Source organism: Lutjanus erythropterus, chromosome 10, assembly GCF_056507025.1.
Source record: "Lutjanus erythropterus isolate fLutEry1 chromosome 10, fLutEry1.hap2, whole genome shotgun sequence".
NCBI lineage: Eukaryota > Metazoa > Chordata > Actinopteri > Lutjaniformes > Lutjanidae > Lutjanus > Lutjanus erythropterus.
In genome coordinates, this window is record NC_139326.1 from 23,719,482 (window position 1) to 23,739,635 (window position 20,154).

General features: G+C 38.4%; 1 protein-coding gene across 2 annotated transcripts; it reads right to left on the reverse strand.

Moving 5' to 3' along the window:
* Positions 1-1,451: 1,451 nt before the first annotated feature.
* rab3c (RAB3C, member RAS oncogene family) lies at positions 1,452-19,976 on the reverse strand. 2 transcript variants are annotated; one of them, XM_084728722.1, is made up of 5 exons: positions 19,592-19,976; positions 15,979-16,203; positions 11,544-11,662; positions 5,318-5,442; positions 1,452-4,260 (listed from the first exon to the last, which is right to left on the reverse strand). In XM_084728722.1, exons 1-5 carry the CDS (start codon positions 19,607-19,609, stop codon positions 4,070-4,072), a joined length of 678 nt encoding a protein of 225 aa, XP_084584848.1. In that variant the 5' UTR covers positions 19,610-19,976; the 3' UTR covers positions 1,452-4,069. The 2 variants fall into 2 exon arrangements, with proteins under 2 accessions (XP_084584848.1, XP_084584849.1); XM_084728723.1 differs by lacking the exon at positions 19,592-19,976 and adding an exon at positions 18,363-18,528.
* Positions 19,977-20,154: the final 178 nt, after the last annotated feature.

Sequence of the window (20,154 nt, forward strand, 5' to 3'; positions counted from 1 at the left end):
AAAAGGTCTTCAGGACAATTATTTTTTGGGTTATGTCTTTAGAATGCCAACTTGTCTGGAAGTTTCACAAGACAATTAAAATGTTATTTTAATGGATTCCTTGTTAATTGCAGTTTATTGGATAGCACTGTAGATCATACAACTTTATGTAAAAAACATTAAAAAAGAATGAAAAAAAAAGTTTTTATATGCAATGGATTAAATAAAAGCATGGGTTGATTCTGCCTACTCGCTGGTTTCTCATTGTCATTGTTTCACATGGTAATATACAGTCAAGTGTGCAATGGAGGCACGGTACATTTACTTCTCGATTAAAGGAGATCACAGCCCGAGAGGAAATTTTTCAAAAATCCTCATTACACTGTCTGTATTTGGCATTTCAGCATTTCCTTACAGATAGCTTTGCGTCTCACAGCTTAGTCAGTGAAAGTGGTCTGTAGTTTGTTTTCCAGGACATAGGTACTCTGTGTTTAGCGTATTAGTAAACTTTTTAAAGATAAGATGGAACGTTCTTATCCCGAAGGAAATTCTTGTGCCACAGAAGGCTCTGATCTGCATTATAACCTTTGTATCTGTAAAGTTGTACTAGATACTTTGTTCAACTTGTCTCCAATAGATCCATTACATTATATTATATTATATCATATTATGTTTAATTCATTGTTAACTAATGTTACAACAAACTTCTAGTTTTGTCTGTGATGCATCATATTTTATAAAATAATCACAAATTTTGTTTGTGAAATAAAAATTTTCCAAGATGTAGCTATAGTTTTCAGATACAGACAAAGGAGTAGAAAATTCAGTATTTGTCTCTGAATTTGAGGGGAGTAGAAGTAAATGAAACAGAAGAGTAAACAGGTGTTACCAATGATACTAATTAAGGTTCTGTTTCATTCAGGTCAAACAGGGTCAGGGTGCTGCTGTTGTACATATTGTCTCTCTGGAAAGACTCTGCTACACTTAATTTGTTAATTAGTAACACCTGTGTTTACCCCACTATTTAATATGGCTGCTGGGAAAAAGCTCTATCATACGTAAAATCTTAATCTGCAAAGTAATTTAAGACTGCAGCTGTCAAATATTTGTAGTGGAGTAAAAGAAGTCTAATTTGCCTTTGAAAGGTAGTTTTAGAAATTTAAAGTAGCATAAAATGTAAAAACTTGAGTGAATGTACTTTCCAGTACTGCATTTGCCCACATAAATGCAGGTAAATACAGTATAATGTCAAATGTTCCACATTCATCACCAGCTGTATCATCTTTGTGCAGGCATAGCACTCCAACACTAGGTGGTGCACAATGTCTAGAAATGAAACAAGGCGTCAGTGCTGCATCAAAGGAGGACAGCCATGCTAATGAGACAGCAGGTCTGGGTTAGGGGGCAGCAGCCAGCGACTTCCTCCTTCATGCATCCATATCGTCATCAGAAAGCGAGAGAGAACACAGAAACCCAGTGATAGAATTTGATTTATTTCCTATAATCTCAAAAACATATTTCTTATTTTGCTTGCACTCCGAGAAACAAATATATTCAGTTATATGTAAAGTCAAACTGCTCTAAAATGAGATTTGACCAGAGTGACTGTGAACTGCCACATATCTATTCCTCTATTCAATGACTGGAGATCAATACAATAATTTATTTCATGGCTATTAGCATAAAATTATAGTATCACACACACATACACAGATGCACACGCAGAAAGCACGTGTACACACATATGCACAGGGTCTTTGACTAGTTTGTGTATCCCTTGTGTTGGAATTACAACAGTATGGCATATGGCATGGACTAAGTTTTCCCCCCTGACTTACTATCTTTCACAATAACACTGCATTTTGACATGATAACACAAGTTCAATCAACACCCAACACTTAGCAGGAACAGCATAGAGTACGTGAATACATTTGTACAAAAGGTATACAGAAACAATACACTATAGTATGTAATTTGTCTGTTCAATATGGCAGGTACACACAAACACACGCCCACACACACACACACGCAATCTTACACACACACATTCAGTGGCTGCAGTTACTGAACGAAGCACACACTCTTTTTTTTAGAGATTGTACATCAGTTTCAGAGCCATACTGACCAAACACACCGCAGATAGAGTCATTGTACTCGAGGACAGGAGGAGGAGGAACTATGTACAGGGTTTCATTCATAAAATATTGCACTTATTGGCCCATTGCATCTCACAGCGAGTGCTATGACAATGCTCCTAAATCTGTAACACAGAGTGATATATACACTATCTTATTATTATATTAATCTACATAGTCTAAGTCAGGACTGACTTCATGCAATTTTTTGGAACTTTTTTATTCAACTATGCAACAAACGACTGACGATGCTAAAGGAATTGTGATGTTTTGGCACCATTTTTTTTTCCAATAAACTGCAGAACTGAAAAGCTTTCTGGATTTTAAAATAAGCTACACCTTTTATACTATATGGACTTACTGTATGTTATCATGAAGATCACCACAGTACTGTACTGTGTACATATGGAAGCCCATTTCCACGTGATGGATAAAAAATGAAAAACTTTCTCAAAATAATGACGTAGTCATTAACTAACTTCATAACTTAAATAACTATTTTAAATAACTAACTAGTTTCATTATTTGGGGATGCTCACTCATTATTTTAAGATACCAACACAGTATTTTGAGAGTTTCTCATTATTCTGAGAAAATGTTTCATTATTAACATTTAAAGATATTAACTCACTATTCTGAGGTACCAACATACTCTTTTGAGATACTAACTCAATATTTTGAGAGTTTATCATTATTTTCAGGAAGTTTCACATTATCTTGAGATACTAACTCATTATAATGCCTTACAGGATTTTACATAGGCAGAAATGGGCTTCCATATTTTTCTATGAGATTTTTCTTTCACGTGGGATTTAATTTTATAGCACAAACATGAAATTTTAGCATGCTGAGTCAAAAGTTAAACAATATTTTTTTTATATATATGGCTGTTTATTCCATGCCAGAGCTGATCAGTTGCTTTGTATCATACACTGTACTGTAACTGTGCCTTGTCAGTGTGAGATTTTTATTGACTGAAATGCTGGATCGTTTCTATCATGTGTAATCAGAGGACGGTTAGGTTCTATCTTTAGATAAAACAGTACATATATGATTGACTTTTTGGCAGCATGCTCACCGCATCAAACTATAAAGGGTCATCTTAGAGGCTAAGCACATAGAAATAGTTGCTTTTAAGATTTACAGATATACTTATCAGAGAAATCACACATCTACAGACAGCAAAACGTGGAATAGTACTCACATCAACATTATTATACGTACTGGATTCATTCCCAAAGTAAGCATGACAGAGGAACTTACAGAGGCCGTGTTGGAGATGCTAAAAGGCCACTTTTTTATCCAAGGTAGATGATTTTTAGATGACTAAGTTGCACTCGTTTGTGACATAAAACTCACACTCACTCCACTCACTGCGCAGTCATACAACAGCCACACACTCAGTACACAAAAGAAAGCCGCTACATCCTATAGTGCACTAAATCATAGATTTGGCAGCTTTAGGAGACAAAATAATCCTATAAAAGGAAAACACATACTGTACAAAACATAAAAAAGAATCATTAAAGCACTCACTGACTCTGTCTCTCATTTTATAATTATTCTAGGTCTTAAAGATTTTAAAGGTCTAAAGGATTAACTGTACATCGTGACTATAGACTGTTTCCAGCCTTATCAAACGTACTTGGTTTATAACCATACTAACTAGCTAAAGAATGAGAATATGGTGTCTCTATATTCTAGATATCCTGTAATGTTACACATTTTACAATAGCCATGTCTGTTTGTCTGGTTATTTGCTCTTGATATAAGGTGATAAAGTTGAGAGATAATACGACTGGATTTTGTAACTCTACTTCTAATAAACAGGGTTTGAACTGTAGTCCAGAGAAAGCAGCACTAGCAGGAGTGATAACGCTGAGGGAGAACAAAACACTCTACCACCTTACAGGACCTGCGCTGCCCTCCTCTGTTTGCCTCCTCACATCAGTCACTAACAGTTGCATCCCGGCTGCTGGAGGGGTGGAGCGCTGTCTGTAAGTTTGGCAGTAGGAGCTCCTGTGGTGACGGCCGGGTCAGTGTCCAAGCTCTCGGACATCTTGTCGCAAATTAGGTCGACGAGGCGTTCAAAGGTCTGCTTTACGTTGATGTTGTCTTTGGCGCTGGTCTCAAAGAACTCAAAACCTTGGAAATAGGAAGAGAAGCAAATGAGAGCATGAAGAGACACAGCTGACTAAGATAATGAGTATACAATGAATATTTATGATCTCATTTTTAGGAAAAGCTTTGACATAGTGTTCGAATTAAATCATAGCTTTGAAGGGAGCCCTACTTTTTTGAGGGTGGGACAGTACTGTACATATTCATGTACAGTACTCAGTGCATACGTACAATAATATACTGTAACAGGAGAGTTCTGTGTGAGTGAAGTACACTCACACACAGCAAGCAGGCAGCTGTTAGCATTCAACCACTTCCTAGTTAATATTAACATTTGATAGTGTTACACGATACGATAGGAAAACACACATCTTGGGCACATTTATTAAATGCTAAACTTTGCAGTGTTGGTTTAACGTTAACTGTCTGTCTGTCTCTTCACTTGAACTTTGAAATGTTCTGGTTCAGGCAGTAATGATATGTGACATGCTCACTAGAACACATATTTCTGTGTCCAGTTAATGCAGATTACATCAAATGCAAAAGTGTTATAAGTTTAATAAGAAAAAATGTAAGATTTTGTTCTAACCTAGCATACCAGTAATCCTGTTTTAGCTGCTTAGCTTACATACTTGGACAAGAGACATCAAGACAGTTGACACTGACATTGGCCTACATTGCAAGTTTGATTACATCCCATGTGTTTTATATCCAGGCTTGTGCCCAAGATGTGTGTTGATATTTAAGAAATCATAATACAGAATATTATACCTTTCCTATCATATTGTGTAACATTATCAAACAGTAACAATGTCCCTTCAGATTTTCACTGTTCGTTGTCTTCTCAGACAGGAAGCCATGAAGATTTGCCAGATTCTATACATTTATGTGACAACCTGGAACACAGCAGGATGACATTTGAGCCTCCCACCCTGAGTCAGAGGAAAATTGCTGCTGTGTGAATATGATGAATGTAGGAATGTTTCTGATGTTATATTAAAAGAGAACCAAAGTCCCTACAAGTAAAAAACACAACTGAATTCAAAGAACATAACGTGGTGAATGAAGCTCCAAGACTTACCCAACTGTTCTGCCAGCAGTCTGCCACTATCCACTGACACCACCCTCTCCTCTTCCATATCACACTTGTTTCCAGCCAGCACCACCTGTGCATTATCCCACGAGTAGGTTTTTATCTGGGTTGACCTGCATGTAATCAGAAACAAATACAAATACAAAAAAAAAAAAAAAAAAAATCATCACAGTGAAATAAATGCTGTTGCTGCATAAAAGCCAGGCAGGATTTTCTGTGCCAGTTTTTATTGGACAGGAAATTAACGTGAAAGATGGCAGAGCCAAGGACATGATGTAAAGTTTATTCGCCATTTGGAACCGGTCATGAAAAGCGATTACATCACCTTGTGTTTGGAATCATGTAATATTTGACTCACTGATGGCAGCAGTGGAAAAGTGGGTCAAATAACAATGTGTACTGAGAACATGCAATCACTATTTCTCAGATGAAGCTTATTATTTGCTATTTTCTATCTATTTTTGTCATGTTTTCATCCTTTCCTTTAGATTTGTTCTTTGGTTCCTGCTGAAATCTGACTGGTAAGCTAGTGATTGTAGGGAGTGTGACCAGCCTGCTAGATCTTGTACCTACACAGGGTTTTATATTTGTTAGCTAAAACCAAATAAATGGTAACTATAATGAAGATGAGCAAACCTTGCAAATGTGGCCCAGTAAATTATCAGTTGAGCTAAGTGTTTTTTTTCCAGTTTCCATTGGGGCATGTCGGACTGAGAGTATAAAAATGTCCTGACGTAGTGTGGAAGCAGACCAAGAACGGTCTCATATATAAAGATGCATGAATGTTGCCTCACAGCAAGAAGGTTCTGAGTTCAAATCCTCCAGCCGACTGTCCAAAGACATGTATTAATTAGGTTAATTGGTGACTCTGACTTGCCTGTAGGTCTGAATGTGAGCATGAATGGTTGTCTGTCTCTATGTGTCAGCCCTGCGATGAACTGGCAACTTGTCCAGGGTGTACCCTGTCTCTCGCCCAATGTCAGCTGGGACAGGCTCCAGCCACCCCATGACCCGTCAAGGATAAGTGGGTACGGATGATGAATATATATGTGTATATATACATATATATACACATATATATATATATATTTATATATATATATATATATATATATATATATATATATATATATATATATATATAGCGAAATACTATATGTAAAATGAGCCATTCTGTGTATGTACTTTAAAGGTACTAAATACAACATAATTATGCAGTGCAAAGATATAATGGAGTACTGTCTTCTGGAACATTCCCTGTGTTTTTGTATTTATTCAGTCTTCTCTGTTTATCTGGCCCTGCGCTGTGAGCATGTTCTTGCATGTGCATGTGCATGTATTTCGTGCGTGCATGTCCCTCTCTGTCTTCCCCATGTCACTTTTTAACATGGCAGCCGTGTGAGTAACTTTATATCATATTACAGTGAGACAATGCGCTAAAACATGTTTCTGAAAACATTTTGGGCGAGATATAGATGATGCAGTGACAGAATATTGATGCATTTCTGGTCAATACTGTTTAGTCTTACAGTTTGATCTGATTTTCAGGAGTCTCTGTTGGAAATGGTCGTGTCTAGAAGAGAACCCTTGATTTATGAGATTGTCACAAGATTTGTGTGTGTTTCTTCATAGTGCACCCCGTAAATGATAATTATGTTTTGTAATGTGACACTGCTTTATTTAAGATCTGGGTAGGTTTAGGGACAAAAAACACTTGCTTAGAGTTAGGGAAAGATCATAGTTTGTCTAAAATGATCATTCTCATGAGTATGGAGTTCCTTTCTAGACATGAGAGCCAAAATAGCCACAACCTGGTTACAATTGTATTCATTTTACAGCTATAGAGTTTTGTGAGCAGTGAGTGTTAATTACTAGCAACATCATCACAGGCACCCAGTTCATAACAGTGCAAATGCAAGGTCCTTCATCACCATTGTGTTACCTCATTCAGTGACAGATAGTGACTTAACGGACATTTATTTAAATAAATCCTTACTCAAAATAAATAATTTGCATTGTGAACCATGTCAAATATTCCTGCAGGATAACAATACAAATTTCAAGAATTTCAGTTTTACTGTGAGATTCAGTGAGGTGTTTGTGCTGTTCTAATCTCCAAACACATTTCGAGAAGGAATTTAGGGAACAAATATCTCCTGTGGTGTTGCTGTTTGACTAAAAGTAGGGCAGCGAACACACCACAGGATGGAAGATGTAGAGAGAGAGAGGGAGCCAGTAAGAAAGGGAGGAAGAAACAACGACTCAGAAAGAGAAAGAAAGATGGAGAACAGCATGATGTTGGCACTCCTCCTCTCTCTGTCCAGTTATGATGTGTTATAAAGGTTCAGATGTGGGTCATATTCACTGACAGAAAAACAATTATGTTGTAAATCATATGCTGTAAAGAAACATATTTACCAGTGATTTTCTTCGTCTTCTTCTTTTTTTTTTTTTTTTTTACAATTTGGCTTCTGGAGAAGAGAGGATGGGAAAAATAGAAACTAATGGCTTTGAGACTGTTGCTGCAATAAAATTGTTTATGCGTATTATGTAATTAATGTGCATGGTTTCTTAAAAGTCCTATGTTTTATGACAATATTTCCCTGTTCTGTCTCTGTCATAGGCAGGAAATGAGCACGTCACAAGCTTAATTCAGCCACAGTCGGGGAAGGAGCTGTCTCCATGGCAACCTCTTTTTTTTCCTACAACCTTGTCACAAGGAACAAGGGAAAGAGAAAGTGGAATTAAAGCCTGTGGCAAAGGCAAAAAGGAAGAACTCTGCTTATATGAAGGGTGAAAAAAACAGAGTCTCTTCTCTTGTATACAGATGATTTGTTCACTGTCTCCTGTCTGGTAAGTAAGCTCACAGGTAACTCTCCAGGATCGTCGCTGCCAGTGACACACTTGGCTCCATTAATTAAGATACCCATCACAGACAGTGCTCAGACTGCAGTATTCCATCAAAGTGTCAGACAGACCTTAAAAGAATAATAGGTGTGTCTGGCTCCAACCTCCCTTTACAAGAAAGCCTTGTTTTCCTTTTGTAATGACATTTAATGACATGAAATTTATTGCAATGCAATGTGGAGCATTTTCACACAATGCATGCTAATTACTTTAACATCTAGCTTCACCCTCCCCTTCCAAGTGTGTAGGTGGCTGTCAACCTTTGTCCTTAGGGAAACCCTTTTCTATCATTGAGTAAACTGATGACCTGATGACTAAGTGAGATATTTCATGGTATATTCAATACATAACAATAACAGTACAGAACAACCGATTAACTGTACAACTCATCTAAATAGTGAACACAACAACTGCAGGAGGTTTGAGTAGTGATTTGGGTTCATTTTAAGCAGATTATTTCCCATGAATGTTACATCAGAGATGAGTTTCCCTAATATTTTTAGGTCCTTTACATACAATATTTTGTCTATAATATGTATTTCTGTTTCACAACTATATTTGAACAGTCATATATATTTTAATATATATTTAATTTTTTTCTTTTTGTGGCCACTGTTCTATTAGCTCTTTGATTGTTTTAACTGCATGTTTTTCTGATCCAGGACTGGGCTGTTTAGCAGAGAGTGAAGGCCTGTGAATATTTCTTGTGTTCAGGTCTTCACCGTGCCTTTATCCTGTGAGATTTTTTTATGTTTATATCTTAATTAATAATTTAAACTTTAAAATTAATAATTTCATTTAGTTTTCTTCAAATAAACTAATGATATATTGAAATACAGGTCTACTGTATATTTATTATTTTTAATAGTTTTAGCTCCTTAAAAAAAACAGAAGGGATTGTGACCCACCATGAAGCTTTGGCGATCCCTAGTGGGGACCAGGGCCCCCAGGTTGGAACCAGTGGTGTAGGTGAACCTACCTGACCGCAAAACCTGCAAAAACAGTGAAAAGTCCTATCTAAAGCCAGTGTTTTTGTTCGTCGGTTCTGGGATACTGCAGAACTACTGGACTCCGTGAAAGTGGACCTGCACCCTCTGTAGACATAAAGGGCCCATTCTAAGGTAACGAAAAAAAAATCCTTCTGAACTGTGTAGACTGGACTGTTAAATGCAGCTCCTTTAGCCATGACAAGTCCATCCTAAAGCAGCTGTCAAGCGCTGCTAGCTAAGTGATGTGGGCTGAGTCGACACTGGCCTTAATAGCGATTGTCATACTCCTACAATGGGTGCAAGCCACATGGCATGCAGGTGAAGTGTCAGCCGCAAAACTGTTCCAATGTCTATATCAAGACTGTGAGAGTCACGTCATCATGTCTTTGCAGCTGATGCAACGGTAACATAAAATATAACCGTGATGATTCAGAAATCTTTCCTCTCTACAATGCTCATTCTGTGCCTCTGTAATCTCTTTGGGCTGCCAGAGAGAGATAACTGTACAGGACAGCAGGGTGCAAATAAAATGGAAGATGACAGCTTCTCTCCACAACACGTGTGACGAGTCAAGTTTAAGGAGAAAGATCAGCAAAATGTAAATCAAAATGCACATTTATCTCCAGAGTTGAAATTCCTCTGTGTTGTGCTGCAATGTTTGTGCTGATGATAAGAACATGCTTGTTTCTAGAGCAAGAATCCTAACCCAGAAACCTGGTTTCTGCAGCCAATTGAATGTCGCCTTCAAAGTCCTGTTTTAGACATGAATGTATCATCATAAATCACCGACATTTGGGCTTGGCTGAGAGCAACTGTTCAGCCTGCAGATGCTTGTCTGACTCATGAATGGACCAAAGCCATGACCTTGACAAGTTTCCCTTAGATCTCCAAGCCTGACAGAGAGGCGGGCATACACACAACATAACAAGACTGTCAGATATTACAGAGAGAGAAAAATGTAGTCAATTCTGGGATATGTCAGGATGGTTCGCTGTTTAGGTTTGCAGACTTGTCTCATAAGAAGCCATCTTTTGTGTACTCCTTATACCAACCAGTCTCACTCTAAGAAAGATTCTGATGTTGTTGCTTTTGCCTCAGTCACTGCCAGTGTTGGGTTGTGACACATTACTCAGTAACTCGTTGCTGTAATTTTATTACTCTACCCAGTAATGAGTAGTTTATGAGATTACAATTTTTAAAACTACTTAAATTACAGTTACTAATCCAAGTAATGCTACATTAGTGTGTAACTGCATTATGTGTTTTGTTTTTTATCCTAGGTAATAGTGAGATGTGGATGGGCTCTGCATAAATAATCCACCTGCAACTCACATGAACGTATTATTTTCTACAATTTAGAGATCTGCACCTCTATCCATCTCTGTAGACTCTATTACCCTTTAAAATTTGTCAGGCAGGGTGAGCTTTCCAGGTGATTTGTTTATTGTGTGTTGTATTGATGTCTGAGTGTTTTTTTTTAATGATTTACCTTAATTATTAGAGAAGCTGCACACAGTAATGTCACTGCAGCAAATATGTAGGACACCGAAGCATCAAAACTATAAAACGTAGTTATAAACTTGACAGGAGAGAGGAAACTCTCCAGAGGACACAGAATTAAACAATCAAAGAAGTGATGCTGTTGTTTCCTTGTGCACCACCACAGCCAACACTTGGACAGCTGACAACAAAAGCTTTCTGGGTGTTAACAGTTCACTGGATCAGCAGTCCAACTTTGGAGTGGGCAGCATGCACAAAAGTAATCTGACAAGCAGTGAAATCACCATATATGATAGTTCATCATGTGAATAAATCCTGTCCATCTGGACCTCAACTGATTCTCACTGCATCCATTCCTTGAATTAAGCATGTTGAATGTCCTTTTAATTGTTCGCCCCTCCCTATTTTGTTTACTTTTTGTGTCCATGTTGCATGTGCTCATTTTCCTTGTCCTTTGGGATGGGTCTTTGGGTTGTTGTTTTATTTCTGTGTTTTAACACATCAAAAAAGGGGAGAAACAATTTTGGAACACAGTTTTGTACTTTCTATTTGGCATTTGTAGAATACTGATTTTCAATAAAAGAAAATACATGGAAAAAAGATTTGTCTTGTAAGAAGAAGAACCATATATAGTATCAGGCGTGCATTATATCATCTGATTGCATTATAGTGACAGACAGGAAGCCGTCTTGATATGTTGATCAGATTCTCATAACAATATAATATTATCCTCAAAAAATAAACAGGATGAGAGATGACATCAGTTAAAAAAAATATATATTCAAAAACAGACAAACATTAACTTCAGAGAGACTCACCAGTCCTGCACAGCACCAAAGGACTCCTCGTTGGTGATATCGTACATTAGGATGAAGCCCATGGCCCCGCGGTAGTATGCAGTAGTGATGGTCCTGTAGCGCTCCTGGCCTGCTGTGTCCTACACACAGACAACTTGATTTAGCTTCGCTGACTGCTGGCTGACTGATATTTACACTGTCAGGCTCTGCAACATTGATATGACCCTGCACTGCACATATATGCACATCCATAATGGTAAATGAGCAGACATGGACATTAATCTGCAGCTATTTATACATTCAACATCTGCATTTACTTATGGGTGTGCTTGTTGTGTTCATGATGTGGAAACAATCATTATGCTAATCAGTGAAGTGATTAGGCTGTCCATTGATGAAATGCCAAAAACAGCAATTCAGTTTTGGCTGAGGTGATTGATTCTTTCCTCTCCTCAATAAAATAATCACTCAGCTGTGTTAAACACTTGGCAGTGCAGTGTTCAGAGCTCAGCTAATACCATTCATTTATAAGAAAAACGGCAAAAAAAAAAAAAAATAATCAAATGATTTAAACATCGAGAAACTGCTTGCTGTTCATGATAAGGCTGAACAAATTGCTCAAAGGCAGAGCAGGCCAGTGATTACACTGCATTCGAGGAGTAGTACATTGTACACACAGATTGCCCTGGAAACAAGCTCCCGCTGCAGCCTCTGCTAAGAGATGTCCATGAAAATGCTAATGGATCCCAATTCAGACAGATGAAGCTTTTATACAGTGTGTCCATGAGGACGGAAGAGAAATGTGAGTGGTTTTGTTTGTTTGAGCTTCTTCCACAAAGTACCTCCCTGCAATTGTGTAGATTTGTTGTTCCAGATAACTTGTATAATAGTAAATCCAAACAATGTCCCTCCTGTTTGTACTGTATGTTTACTGCACTGCTGTTCCTCCCACAACAAGTGTGTTTGCAGGCTTCTGTGAATCATGATGGAGGACTTCTGGCTGCTCTACTTGGCTCTTGTTAAACAGACGCCCGACAGGCAGCAGTGGATTGTATTTGCCACGTTGGTTTTGCTCTCTATCAGTCTGCACATGGCCGCAACAGTGTGCCTGTTATAGCCAGAGGACAGCTCTGACCTTCACTCCACAGAGACACAGCTCACAATCTGCCGAGCGTACACACACACACCACGGCTAGGACCTTTTGTCAGTTTACAATGACTCCAAAGTTGCATGTGAATGTGTGCATTTTTAATGTCAGCAGCTAGTGTTTGTTGTATAAATAGCATCTTTTGTGGAGTGACATTGTGAGCTACATAAAGAAGGATGAAAGTGGATGTAATTCACAGATAGAAAAAGGATGCATCTATTGCAAATATTAATAACAGCTGCAAAGAAAGCAATTACAATGCTTGAAAAGGGAAAAGTAATGAGGGAACACTGGGACAGTCAATGATGTATAATATTTAAAATGAATTTATATATGACCACTGTTTATATTTGAAGGGACGTGCATGATACCTGTCATTAGTATGAGGGAGCCTAATATACGTTCATGACTGTTGTCATTAAGTGTCATTTGATCAGTTAGACTGAATGAGACTTCATGACAATAGTCATAAACATTCTTAGAGACTTCTATTGTGCATGGTCATGACAGGTTTTATGAGATGGTTATGACAGTATAATGCACACCCCCTCAACTCAAGTGTTACCTAATATTTCAATTTGTTTTGAGTCATTTTTATACTTACTTTCATGTTGATTTTTTTTTTTTTGGATGTGTAAGAGCCAGTAAATATTTTAATCTCTTGTAAAGGAAACTGTCAACCTACACTGAAATATTTTTTGCTGTGAATGGGGACATGAGTAATAACCAAATAAAGAACATGTTTCAAAACTAAAAAAAGATGACACGATACTTCATGAATTTTTGTTTGTTAGTTATTGTGGACATAACAAGTCATGATATAGTGTGTGCAAATGCTCTGAATGTGGTTTTAACCTCAGTCTAGTGAGTTTGTCTGAGATATTTCAGTATCCTATTGATTCTCATCCGAGAGCTTGAAAATGACCTTTGCATTTCTAGGCTATTTTAGTGAGCCGGTTCGCTTGTTCTCAGTTAAAAAGACCAAGCACAACGGGGAAAAAAAAAAGAAATGCTGAGTCCTGTGAATTGGAGCTCCTTGAAAAGCTTTGCTTGGAGTCTGCAGCTCACCAGAAATCAATCCAAGAAGCTGACTCCTTCAAGTGGAGAGGCAGCGAGCGGAGGCTGACACTTAACTCTTCTTCATTCAGTAAAGTGAGTTTCAGATTTCCACGAGGGTCTGCCTTGGCAGTGCTCGGTGTGGTGTTTCATTCACTTCAGTCAAATACGACAACAGGGACAGCTCCGTGATGCATTTTGACACGTTTATCTCACAGCAGATTAATGGCACGTCTACCGCAATGACATTAGCCAAGAGCCATCACCTTAAATGGCCATTTACTGTACAGTAAGTCTCAGCTTTCCCTGTGTCCAATTAAAACAGACAGACCAATTATGTGGATGCAGGGGCAATCCTTTTTCTCTCTGAATATGCTTGTCTTTGCTAATGATGAAAACACATTATCCCGATTAGCCAGTCGTTTGACTGTTCAAATCCAGTTTTCACATCCTGCTGGAGCACTTCTTCTCTGCCTCTTTGTATGATTAGCAAACACTAAATGCCTGGGGAAGGCTAATTGCTGCAAAAGACAACTATTATGACAGGAGAGAGCAGAACCTCTGAAAGACAGTTGGCACTTGGCGTACCACAGAAAGAAATAAAGAGAGAGGCTGACAAGAAAGAAAGTGAAAGAAATAGAGCAAAAAAGAGGAACTTTTACATATCCGTCCCCTCACTATCTCAGAGGTATTACGACAAACTCAGCTTCAACAGCTCAGATGAACTCCTAATTAAACAGCCTCAGACATTCTTCAGTTTCCCACACGTTCTGCGGAAGGTGTTGTTTCTGCGTTCTTCCCTGCTGTGTGCCAAACTAACACTTACTAGTCTCCCGTCAGTAATGTTGAGACTTCCATCTGTCTCCATACTTAGATTGTAGAGTGTTGAAACAAGATGACACAATACAGCCTTTCCTGAAGCTTTCTCCAATTAATTAAGCACACAGCTGATGTGCCACGTGTTTTTCAGACTAAGGAACAAAAACCTGAGCAGATTTTTTTCGTAGTGAATTGAGATGATGAAATTGAAATGTAAAATAGCTACGTTAGAATGGTGAAAAACATCACTTTTTGTCTCAACTGACTCTTCTGGAGCCTCAGTCACCTTTCTCCTTTTCTGTTATTGTATGCCCTGTTTCAAATGACATCTCTTGTTTGATTTTGCTTTTCTGTATTTTCGGAAGCCTTTTAACATGTGGGCCAGAGACTACAGATGAAATATAACCTGTGTATTTATTAATTTGCACTGTCCCCCTCTAAATAAACTAATCTAATCTACAGAAATCACTAACTAGCTAGCTTTTGCTACAGAGCAAAACACGAGCTAACTAGCTAACTACATCAATCATCAGCTAGTAAGGAGTTACATCTGATAGCTAATATTAGCAAAATGGTTGTCAGTGTTGTCAAGATTACTTTTGATGACACCATGGTGAAAGGAGTATGATTAGCTTAAAATATACATTTCATACTTTTGCTTTATCATGGTGCAAAGCCATTGTGTAACAGGAAATGAAAATGGGAGCATGTAGGAAATAAAAATGGGAGCATGTCCAAGCACACCAAGCAAGTATGATCTGTCCTAAGAGCCCAAACCATGACTAGAATTAAATTAATGCATAGGTGATCCCCTGTGTGCAGGACTTGGCTAAAGCATACAGCCAATCAGGTCCCAACCTGTCACGGTCCTTTGAAACGTATTGATCAGCAGAGAAAGATATGGGCAGAGGTCAGGAGAAAGTGGGCTCTGGGCATAGATTGACAGCCTCATACAGACAGGAGTCACTCTGCAGGAACACAAAGACGAGTAGAACAAGAGGAACAAGGGGGCAGGGCGTCTCTAAAGAGCCCCCTTCCCCCTTAGTGCTTAGGTAGACCTCCAGGAGACCTTGGAGAACAACAGGATACTGATTTCTCCCAGACATTAACTGTGCTTCAGTATGCAAGTGCTCTTGATTTAATTGAATTAAATGGAAATGTGTGCATGACTGGCATGGCATGGAAGAAATGTTGCTACTTTGTAGTCTAGAAATGTGTTTCCTGCCCTCTATAAATTACTGTCATTAGATCAGAAGGAATTATAGAAAAAACAGACTCTTCAAGCAAATAAGTAAATCATTATCTGGTGTTGACCAACCAAGGAGTGCAAGATAAACAGAAATAAATCTTTGTATAGCTATATTCCACTGCTGGTTTGGTCAGGAATCAAACATTTTGTGGCTTACTTCTAAATGGATGTGAATATTTCATACCCAGATCTGCAGTTTGATCCTCTTGTCATTCTTGTACACAGTCTTCACTTTGAAGTCGATGCCGACTGTGCTGACGAAGGCCGAGGTGAAGGCGTCATCGGCGTAGCGGAAGAGGAAAGATGTTTTGCCCACACTGCTGTTGCCGATGATCAGCAACTTGAACATGTAGTCAAAGTTTTGGTCCCCTCCTTCTCCCTTCCCTTTCACATCCTGAGTGGCAGCCATCTGTGGTAACAAGAAGAGAGACTGAAAAGATTGCATTAAGAGCTTCACCTTTAATTAATGTGACGCTTTCCAGACCTGTGACGCACAGAAGATGTAAAACCATATTTGTTTTCCAGTTGATTCTCAGCTATTTTAGTTGAGTTACACAGACCAGGGAATAAAACAAAGAAAAAGCTACAGTAGATGTTGTTCACACACAGCGTAGAGTACAAGCTTGTTGAACAAGCCACAGATCAGAGGTGACAGAAGGCTGTGTCAGGCAAACCAGCATGACCAACACAGCAAGCTGTTGTATTGATGAGTATTAGATAATGAGGGTTTTAAAGAGCTGAGTTTGTCTTCTCTTAAGCTTTCAAAACGATTCATTTAATCAAACTAAAGGGTTGTTATTATTGATGTTAAAGGCATAATATGCAACATTTTCGTAAAAAGCAATTTATGGACATCACTGATGACCCACTACAAGTGTGGTGCTGTCTGTCTCTGCAGAGACCCTGCCCTCTCCCTGTATTTCCTCATTTTCTCTCATTATTTTGCTATGTCGGTACATTTTACCAACCCAAAACGCCAGTATTTGACATCCTGGCATCTTTCTGGTGCGTTTCTGAACAGCTTGGAAAAACCTTACTGATGTAGGACTTACAAGATGATATTTTATTTATTATTTATCTATTTATTTGTATGTATTTGACAGAGACTATGTACAACAAACATTGACTTCAGTACTTGAAATCTGATGTATTGTACAGAGATATCAATAAGAACTAATTTTCACCCACAGTCCCAGGCATTTTGAAATATGCCTCATAGTCACAGGATGTAGTATTAACAGATCTATTGTTCTTGTTGTTACAGAATAATTGAGAGATAGCCTATTGTATATTTAGATATATTCTATATCTATTTGTATTTACCAATATATTTACTAGTATATTTGAGATAAAATAATATAATGCAATGTATAATATATTATAGGGCTGCATGACATGGTAAAAAAAAGTCATATTGCAATTGTTTTGACTGAACTTGTGATGCAATTTGTGATGTGATTAGTGGGAACGACCATTTTTGCATCACAATTTTCATTTTCACTAAAAAAGAAAATATATTAATTTGTGATAGTGTGATATTTGTTGAGGTCTGTACCAAACAAACAAGTTTTCTTACATCTGGAGAGTAAGATTTGCAGGCCAGGACCTCTCTGCAGAGGTCTTTTGCCTCACATTTTTCCTTTATTGAAAATTTGCTGGGTTCTGTGATTTGGCTCTTGCGCTTGGCCATATTGCAATTTCAATAATATTGCGATAAATTGTGCAGCCCTAACATAATGGGTGGCTCAAAAATTACAGTAACATAAGAATTAAAACAATAGGATAATAAATATAGAGTGTATTTGGAGTTGATGCAAAAAACACTGCCTAATAGAATGACAATAAAAGTAAGATAAGAAAAAAGTAAACTAACATACAGTAATATTATATTGCAACAGAACATGTCAAACTTGAATGTTACTATTAACAGGAGTGTGTGATGTTTTTCTTTAATTTGAAAAGCTTTCCTACTAAAAATACATTTCACTAGACATTAAATCTCCTCTCCTATTAAACATGCTACAGCGTACTGTTGTATAAAAGACATAAAAGAAATCTTTCACCTTTCAACGCACCTACAGCTGTCAGCAGTCACCGACCTAAGAGGACACTTGTACTACAAGCAGGATGACATGAGCACAGTCATCTTTGCTCCAAGGTGAATGTTTTGACAAAGCCACTGCGCTTATACACCAAACATGGGCAGCCCAGCTCTCCTTATAAAAGATGCCGGAGCTCCATCCTGCATATCCTGCACCGGGCTTCTGTTCGCTTCCGTGTATGATGGAAAAAAAAAAAAAAACACCACTGAGGCAGAATTTGCCAGGATGCAAGGACATCGCTTTCAAAATATCAGTGCAATGCTGGCATTTACACACACCGAGATAAAAGCAGTCGATCTAATATAACATGACTCGATGTAGCTGAGCAGGGAACTGCATGCCAGCTAATGTTAGACAAGCAATTCTGGGCAGGAGGTCATTTTTATCTATATCGTGAAATTCTTCCATATATAAATATGAATAAATGAAACTACCAAAACGCGTGGAGGACATTATGTGAACAAACCTGTGTTGAAGGCCTCGGCTCTATCTGTATCTGCCCCTGTTCTGCAGAACACGGTGTTTTATATGGTTTTCTTCCCCCTCTCTGTGTCTCTGTCTCAGTTTCAGCACCTGGGAGCTGTCCCTCCGCTTCCTCTGTGGCACGCGCCCCTGAGCTGACGAGGCTGCTGGCTCGCGTGAGATGAGCACGAGCGAAGGGAAAGTGCGTTTCGTGCGTGTATCTGACGTCATGCGAGGGGGGGCGGGGGTCAAGAAGATGGGGCTTGTAGTTTTTGCAAGGTATCAACGCAGAGACGGGGGACAGTGTTAGGATGTGTATAGAAGGGAACCCTTGATTTGTGGAACTCTCGCGTTGTTTCTTAATTGTGCACATTGTTTTATAATGTGACACCGCAGTGGTTCAAATCTGGTCAGTTTTAAGGACAGAAAACATTTGGTTAGGGTTAGGGAAGGATCATGGTTTGAGTAACTCTGTGCAATTAAACATTTTAAAAGGTAATATTGTTTAAATTTTCTTATAGTAGCCTGTAATGCTACACACCGTGTGTATTACAACATATGTGCAATTATCTTGCACACCTACAGGGAAAAAAGAATTGTGATATGGTGCAAGGTAATATGAAACTATTTCATTTGAAATAAGGCCATACTGTAATTGCATTAACTAGTTATTTACGTATCACAATATTGAGACTACAGTTGTGGGACACGAACAACATTGGATCCATAAGTGGTTCTAAAATTTTATTAAACCTAATTATTTTGTATTTTTATGTCAAGATGTTTTATCCAGCACAATGTGACATATTTTAACATAAATTTGAAATTTTATATTGTATTTATGTCATATTTTATAGATTTATTCTTATTTTTTTTTTTCCTCGGTGTGGGATCAAGCTTATCTCATCTTGCCTTTTAATTATCACTCTCGCGAGATTTTTCGTGGGTCTAGGGTTCCCTTCATGACACGACCACGACATCAAAAGTAAAGATTCGACTACATTACTCAGCATGCAGCGCATCACATCTGTTAACAGCTGTATGATTTACTGAGGAAGCGCAGGAAAAACCTTTGTAGCCCGATTTCTTAACAAGAAGCAGGCATCTATCGCTCCCCATCATGTCAGAGCAAGACCAACATCACAATTAAACTGGAAACCTTTGAACAGTCCCTCACGTCATGGCCGTATAACTGTGCTATTCCTAGCCTTATAATAAAATCATGCAGCTTACCTTCCCATACAAGTCCATTTTTGGCCTCAGTAATAATATCTGTGTGTTTTAGCACTCACTCCAGTAGCTATAATAAACTCCCAGTTGACCAGCATAATCTTTTTTTTTTTTTTTTTCAGGAAGCAAATATAATGGCCTCTGGTTTTGCGTCACTCTCGGCTGGTCTCGCTGCCCGCCCCTGCAGCCAGCAGCAGCTCCGCTTCACAGAACAAGCGGCTGAGCAAATAAGAGAGGCCTGAGTGAGAGCTGATGAATATTATTATTATGGGCCTTTCAACGGGAGCCAATGCGGGATGAGACCGCGGCGGAAGGGAAAATGGGCATCTTTGCAATTGTAATCACACCGGCCCTCTTTTAGGCGGATTAAAACCTGCATAATTAATCTGAGAGGTGCAAATGCGAGTAGGATGTGATAAAGTGAGGACCAGTAGGCTCATATCAGTAATTATTCCGAGCATTTTCCTGTGAGTATCTATACAATCAGCCTTAACTATCTCCTATTACTCATCTCACACCTGAAGCCGCTTATAAACAGTCCACCAAGCGTTAACCACAGCTCCAGA